Below are 7,973 nucleotides of genomic sequence, written 5' to 3'. Positions count from 1 at the left end.
GTCTTCTGACACCATACTAAATCGCCTAACAAAACATTTTAAAAAATAGGTGGGGGGGGGGGGGGGAAGCCAGTGTCCCTTTAACACGTTCAAATTTGCACTGTAATGACTGGAGACACAACGACCTCGTATACAACGAGCGCTGATAAAACAGAGCGGCCAACAGAATTCTTAAGATAGCCGGAGCGCGGAATATTGTTTTAGCACCCTCGTACATCATTAACCTGCCTCTCGTCTTCATGGGAAATAGTTACAATTTTAGACGTCTATTCATTCTTTGAGCAAGTGGTCGCGGCTCGTCGTGGCTTGCAGCAGCGTCTTCTTCTAGAGGTGGACGCAGCGGCGTAGACTTTCCATTTTCTCGGGGGGGGGGGGGGGGGGGGGGGGGTGCGGCGCGTTACCTTTTCGCCAGGGCTGGAGATTGAAGCTAACGAAAGCACGCTGCCCTATTGAAAAGCCCGGCATAACTTTTCGCTATCCGGATTATAGAACCGGAAATCTATCTGGATTCTATCTGGAATTTAGTTTTTCAGAAGTTATTCTTTTGTCTGTAATATGGATTTCAGGTTTCCAGAAACAAATTTCCGGTTCGATAATCTGAATAGTGAAAAGTTATGCCGGATTTTTTGGTAGGGTGGGATTCCATTTCGCATGCATTTTGTCAATAAAGGCAACGTGGGCGTTATCTTGTTTACACGCCGCTTCTAGAAGCTTGTTAAATGGCATGCAAAGAGCGTCTCGGTAAGCGTCCCGGGGAAGGGGGACGAACCCCCCCCTCCCCGGATTTTGCCAGGGGGGGCACGAGTCCCGATGTCCCCCCGTAGTCTGCGCCCATGAGTGGACGTCAAGTCCTGTCAGCTTGACGTATCTGAAGATGGAGTGCAATACCCTATGCTTCCGTTAAGAATCCCTTTATGACTTTGCCCACTAGTAATGATCCTGAGGGTGGTCTTGATGGTTCAGACTCGCTAAGGCCAGGTCAGTGTGTTTCGTGAGCCCGGCTTGTCTACTTGAGGTGGTGAAGAAATTAAGGAGCCTGAACCCTTTAGAGTGTTGCAGTGTGGGAATTGTGGTAAGTCGGGTCTTTCTTTGTCTTTTTGGCATCTTCCCTTTGCAGGAAAGTGTCGCTAGAATTAAGGAATGAACACGTTGCTTTCTACATTGAATTCGGCCGATAAAAAGTTTTTTTGGGTTAAAATTAAGTATCCCGGGTACTACTTTCCCAGATGTACGTCTGATTGCCCGCCACCATTATCGTGTAACGAACAAATACAACATTGGTACTAGCATAGCGAACAACAGCTCTACTGTTAGGGGACTGCAACTACTAATGTATTCCCAAAATATTACAGGGTTTTTTACCCCGCAACATTAAACCACGCATTGCCGAACGCTCATTCTCCGTCCAAAGGTAGCCCCAGTGGTATGAACCAGAGGCCAGATCTTTAGCCCGAACGGATATCTTATTTCAAAGTTATAAGCCCTTTTTGAAAATTGAGAAGGGAAAATATGGGGCCCGTTTTCCCCCGTTTCCAGTTTCTGGAGCACTGTCGGCCGTCATTTTCACATTTATATTTTCAGAATATCATCTATAACTTCTTAATAACATACCGGTTTGGGTTGAAACTTTGGTATCTGGTTCGGACCTCTAGCGCTACCATTGAACGTTCGGCGATGTGTACTTTAATTTTACATTGAAAATAAAAACTCTCCAAATTGTTTTGTGTGGACATCAGGTATACAACAGGGCAAAAAAAAAAAAAATTAAAAGCATTTCAGGTGACAGCCAGCCCGAAAAATGACATAATTAAGGGCGGAATAACAGCTAAAGGTGGAGCATCGGAAATTTTCACCAATCGCCCGTTACACACCTCCTTATGATTGCTGAGTTTTGGATATGTCTTCGTATTGTGCCGCTACTTTACATAATCATCATCACAATGTGGACATGTTAATTAAAGATGAAGAGCATTTGATTAAAGGCAGTTTGAGTTGGAACGTTGCCGTGTCCGAATGCATTTCTTTAGTTTCCTCTACAACATAATTTTGGCGACGAGGATGTTGCGATCTCGAGCATCGCCGTTGCTGGTTCCGTCATCCTACGATCTGGACTACGATAAACCCCTGCAGCATTTCGCCGTTACCTTCGCTTCAACAGAAACCAGGCAAGCCTCTCGTACCTTGGAAGCATTGGCACCGGATGTTCGAGAATTACCTGAGGGTCGTGGACGCCGGGAAGTTCAGATCCGAATGAAAAAAGGCTATGCTGATCCATGCGCTGGGCACGGAGGGGCAATGGATTTTCTACAGATTTCCGCCAAGTATGCCCGCTTCCATTTTTACGCCTACTACGAGCACAGCAGATAAAGGTGGAACCCCAATGAAAAATACGCCTGGCAATCCTGGTGTGACATCAGAGGATAGTGGTGTGACACCAGACTATCTGGTGTGCCCCCAAGCATTGCTGGTGTATCGAGCACACCAACCTGGTGTGCTTACCAGCAATGCTGGTGTATCGAGCAAAACAGCCTGGTGTGCCCACCAGAAATGCTGGTGTACCCGCACAACAGCTTGTAGGGTACACCAAAAGAGTCTGGTGTCACACCACAAGGGCTCATGTGCCCACCAGGCAGCTTACTGTGCACACCACGCAGTTTGATGTGACACCAGAGTTGTGTTTTTGTTAACTTTTACCCCGTCCGCGAGCATGTTTTCTATTAGTTTGTGTGCTGCCCCGTCCCCCGAAGTGGTGCCTTGTTTCCTCCCGTCTTGGTGGTCGCAGGAGACCCCGCGCCGGGCTCCTTTGTTCTCAAGAATTGTCACCCTCGTCCTGAGTACTTTCCCGGGCGGCCTTGAGCAGCTTGGGGCGCTCGCCGGCTCGCATCTTCGACGGTTTCTCTCTTATTTAGGTTTGAGAAAATAAAGGAGTCTTCCTTGTGAGTCGAAGCTGAAACGATGTGTGTTGGTGCGCTCTCCTGACTTCCGACGAGCTAGTTCCCGTTGCGCATTCCCGTTGAGCAGGTAGTTCTCCAGCTAGGCATGCACCTGAAGACTACGTTGACTTCTTTCATGAAGCAAGCTTTGCGGGACCCCTCCGACCTTGTGCACCCATTCGCAGGTCGTGTCGCCTTTGCTCACATAACTCCCGCAGGTCCAGCGAGTTGCCGAGCCACTGCAGCTCCGGCGTCGCTCCGTCCATACAAGAAGGGGTTGACGTTGGCCGTCCGGCAGCACACTGGAGGGCCGCAAAGCTCGCAGCTCCCTTGGTACACGCAAGACAAGGCTGAGCAGAGCTCCAAGCTTTGTTAACGCACATGTGCACTCCTATGAGACAGGTATCGCACCCGGATTCCTAGAGATGTGGTTGCACTAGCAGCCTTGTTGGTCCTTGGGGGCCGTCGAGGAGTGCCAGAAAGCAGAATTCCATCCTTGTTGCGCAGGTAGTTTTCCAGCTAGTCACTTCCTTGCAGACGACATCGCACTCTCTCTGCAAGCAAGCTTCGGGATGCTCTTGAGCACCCATTCGCAGGTCGTGTCGCCTTTGCTCACGTAGGTCCCGAAGGTGGCAGGGCAGCGAGTCCACACATGAGGCCCATTCGCCACCCAATCGAGGGCCATATGAGCTCTAGAAACCAGCCTTGCCATGTTGCTGGTCCATCTCTCTCTCCATTCTTGGCACTCTTTGCTCATTAAGTCATCGCTTCTAGTGATTATGTTACATGGAGCCTGCAGACCCGTTTTGGGTGCAGTTTTCACGACAGAGCTGACACTTCAGTGAAAATGCCTTGGCGCTGCAGTGGAGCCTTGACCTTATCAATGTCCACGAAAGATTACAAACTTCGTCAAAAAACTGTTGGACGGTGCGACCTATTTCTGCGGCACTCTGCTGACGGCACATTTGGTGGATTCGCAGCTTGAAGAAGTATTCCAGCATTGTCTTGACCATAACTGCGCAGTGGGACTGGCTGTCGATTGTCTGTGCCAAGAAGTGGTCAAACCTCTTAAACAACGGGGTCATGAAGATGATGGCCATTGCCTCTGTCTGCAGTCTTTGTAGGCATTTTCGACCTCCTTTAGCCGCTTTGTCAAAGTGCCTACGAAGCACCTTCTCCGCTATCTTGCACAAGCCAAAGATGTCCTATGAAGGGCTGTGGACCCCACCAGCATTCTTGATCAGTACAAGGTCGGCCTTGGCTCTTGTAAGAAGTGTGATCTTAGAGCACTCTGGGCACTTGGTCATTTTGCAAAGTTGACTGCCACGTTTCCAGCAATGTACTCTACAACACATTCGGCGAATTCTGAAAGCGGCTTGTAGGGGACAGTACTGCTGGCCTCTTCGCCTCTTGCATCATCAGCCCTTCTCTGATCTTGCTGGTGCTGCGCCGATGAGCATACGAGAAGCGTCTCGGTGCCGTCGACCTGGCAGTTCCCGCAAGTTGAAGGCAGGACGTTGGGAAGCAAGCGCTTTCTGTATGCTGACCGAAACTAGAGCTGTGGGGTTGTTGTTGTTAGCCGTCCTGTTGCGTACAGTGGAAAAAACAGCTCAAGGTGGTCCTGACTGAGCTTTCGCTTCAGCAGGCACCATAGTGGCGGACTGGTGCTCCAGACCAGGTCTTCTGCCAGACCTCTGATGGAATCAAGGACAAGTAGGAAACCGAGGATTGGAGTCTTCCTTGCCCCTTGACTCAACGGCTTGCCCGTTACGTCTTTCAGGGCTCGAAGATACCGAGAACCTTGCTCAATCCTTGCCAGAATGGTGACTTGGTTGCTGGCACGAATGGGACATTTGCTTCCACGACCAAGTGAATGACATGAGTTCGTCAGGTCGAATATATCATCGACTTCTGCGGCAAACTTGGCAGTCGCCTCAGCACCGTCGAAGCCTTGGATCCCCTTTTCCTTGCAAAAACAGTAAGGCGCAGCTGACGGAGCGCCTCAAGGTTTGGGCTGCCAGTGACACCTTCATTTTTGTCTCTCGAAGTTAATGTGCTGCTTTCAGAGCTTGTTGGCTGCATGAAGGCCTTCTTGATGCTGCAGGTTGTCCAAGGCCGCAAGGTACCGCCAGGCCACGACCCTACCTGCCCCATCTCTGATGCACCCTTTCGCGGCCAGCAGGTTTCGCGTGAGCTTTAGCATATGGCAGGTGTCCTAGACAGCGTGGACCCTGCTGGTGGGGCCCGATGAATGCCTGAACCAGCTCTTCATCCGCTGACCAATCCGCAGTCCGAGCGCTGTGATCATGGTGATGTTGCTGTCCGTCCCGTCACAGGTCACACTTATACACTTTGCTCCAGCATCCTTCAGTTTAATGATGTACTCCCGTACCAGGTTGGCGCGAGCGTTGCCGTCCAGACCATCGATGAGGGCGTAGCCCAAGGGGATCTTCCAGTTTCGGTTGACTGCCACCGCCAGAAATACAAGTGCGTGCTTTGCAAAGGTAACGCAGTCGTTGCGGATGATGCCATGACCCAGGTCACAGTACCCGACGGCATCTTTACCGTCCCAGTCTGTTTCTCTTTTAGAGCGCAGCTCTTAGGGGCCCGTTTCCAGCCTGAGCGGCGTCGGCGTCGGCGTAACCGGGGGGGGGGGTCACGTGACCCCCCTGAGGTCACGTGACCCCCCCCCCGAGGTTACGTGACCCCCCGAAGTCAGGTGACCCCCCCGAGATCACGTGACCCTTCCAAGGTCACCCCAAGGTCACGTGACCGCCAGGTCACCCCTGGGTCACGTGACCCCCGAGGTCACGTGACCCCTCCCAAGTTCACGTGACCCCCAGGTCACCCCAATGTCCCGTGTCCCCCAGGTCACGTGACCCCTCCCAAGGTCACGTGACCCCTTCCAAGGGCACCTCAAAGTCAAGTGACCCCATGTGGCCCCCACGTGACCCCTCAAGGTCACGTGGCCCCTCCCTGAGGTCACGTGACCCCCCTCCCCCCGGTCACGTGACCCCCTCCCCCTGAGGTCAGGTGACCCCCGGAGCATATTAAAGAAAGAGGGGAGGAGGAGGAGGAGGGGTCTATTCTCCCCTCACTACCCTTCCCTCCTCCTCCTCAAGAGCTGCGCTCCAATTCGGCGTTACAGGGAGTTGTAAACGGCTTTCACTTTCTTGTTTTAGAGCGCAGCTCTTAGGGGCCCGTTCCCGGGTTGAGCGGCGTCGGCGTCGGTGTCGGCGTAACCAAGGTCATCCCAAGGTCACGTGACCTCCAAGGTCACGTGACCTTGGGGTCATGGAGGGGTCACGTGACCCCCAAGGTCTCGTGACCCCTCCAGATCACGTGACCCCTCCCAAGGTCATCTCAAGGTCACGTGACCCCACGTGACCCCCAAGGTCACGTGACCTTGGGGGTCGCGTGGGGTCATCTTGGGATCACGTGACCCCTAAGGTCACGTGACCCCTCGAGGTCGCGTGACCCCTCCCAAGGTCATCTCTAGGTCACATGACCCCAAGATGACCCCACGTGACCCTTTGAAGGTCACGTGACCCCCAAGTCACGTGACCCCTCTGAGGTCACGTAACCCCCGAGGTCACGTGGTCTCCTCCCCAAGGTCACGTGACCCCCGAGGTCACGTGACCCCTCCCAAGGTCCTCAAGGTCACGTGACCCTAAGGTGACACCCACGTGACCCCCAGGTCACGTGACCCCTCTGAGGTCACGTGACCCCCCGAGGTCACGTGACCCCTCCAGGTCACGTGACCCCCAAAATCACGTGACCCCTGAGGTCACGTGGGGGTCACCTTGGGGGTCACGTGACCTTGAGGTGACCTCCATGTGACACCCAAGGTCACGTGACCCCCAGGTCACGCCTCCCCGAGGTCACGTGACCCCCCTGTTACGTTTCTTCGTTAAGAGGATTAAATGTAGCGAGTTCGTTAAGAAAGAAGGGTTTATGTACAATATTTACATGTTCGTTCCAGTTGCTGCCGGAGTCACCATCGATTCCTCCGTTCTCGTCGTCGTCGTCGTCATCGTCTATATATCTTCTTGTTACATCTTCTTCTTCTTTTGCACTAATTGTTCAACAAACTCCCCCGAAAATGAGCACAAGCTCATTCTTACAGTTCCAGGGGATATAATAACTGTATCGGCTGGCAAAGTTCACGACCACTGGGTGTAATTATTCTGCAAGACCGCACCTTGCCGTCCCTTCCTGGGAATGTCTCGTTGACCCTGCAGAGTTTCCACATGTGTCGCGGTAGTCTATTGTCCTTGAGAAGGAACAGGTCACCGGTTTGTATACAGCTTGAATTGCTGGGTTTAGCGATGTGGGCTGACCTCAGTTCTAGCAAATATTCTGATCTCCATCTTCTCCAAAATTGATTCATAACTGTGTTTTGATATTTCCAACCTCGCGCCAAGTTTTCGGGGCTTGCTTGATCTTCTTCTGGCATTTGATGGGAGGGAAGGCTGGTCAATTTGTGTCCCACCAGAAAGTGTGCTGGAGTGAGAGCCTCTCGTTCTTTTGCATCGGTGGAAATGAAAGTCACCGGACGGGAGTTGACTACGGCTTCTACCTCCGTGAGGACAGTTGTCAGTTCTTCGAAATTCAGACTACTGCGGCCCAGAACCTTACGCAGCGAAACCTTGACTGACCTTACTAGTCTCTCCCAGAACCCACCCCACCAGGCAGCTCTCGCTACGATCGTTTTCCATCTAATTCTATGGTTTGCAAAGTACGTTTGCACTTCCTCCCCTTCTATCGATTCAAACAATCTCTGGATATCTTTGGCTGCTCTTTTGAACGTTGAGGCATTGTCGGAATAAATCGTTTTCGGGATACCTCTGCGTGCCACGAATCGTGTGAATGCGAATAAAAAGGCTGTTGTCGTTAGGTCGCTCACCAGTTCGAGGTGCACAGCACGTTTCACGGCACAGGTAAACAGGACGATGTAAACCTTGTAGCTTCCGCAGTCACGTCGACAGATAAGCGGCCCAGCAAAATCCATCCCTGTTTTTTCAAACAGTTCGCACCTTA

The 7,973-nt window shown here is 52.1% G+C and overlaps 1 protein-coding gene across 1 annotated transcript; it reads right to left on the bottom strand.

The window, feature by feature from the left end:
• Window positions 1-7,049: 7,049 nt before the first annotated feature.
• On the bottom strand, window positions 7,050-7,548 carry LOC120839176 (the record flags this gene model as incomplete). Its single annotated transcript, XM_040209426.3, has 1 exon — window positions 7,050-7,548. A coding segment is annotated over one exon (495 nt), but the record flags the coding sequence as incomplete, so codon positions are not given.
• Window positions 7,549-7,973: the final 425 nt, after the last annotated feature.

Source organism: Ixodes scapularis, unplaced genomic scaffold, assembly GCF_016920785.2.
Source record: "Ixodes scapularis isolate PalLabHiFi unplaced genomic scaffold, ASM1692078v2 PGA_scaffold11__112_contigs__length_91849675, whole genome shotgun sequence".
In the NCBI taxonomy this organism is placed as follows: domain Eukaryota; kingdom Metazoa; phylum Arthropoda; class Arachnida; order Ixodida; family Ixodidae; genus Ixodes; species Ixodes scapularis.
Note: the sequence above shows the minus strand (reverse complement) of the source record. Positions and strands in the feature narration are given on the sequence as shown.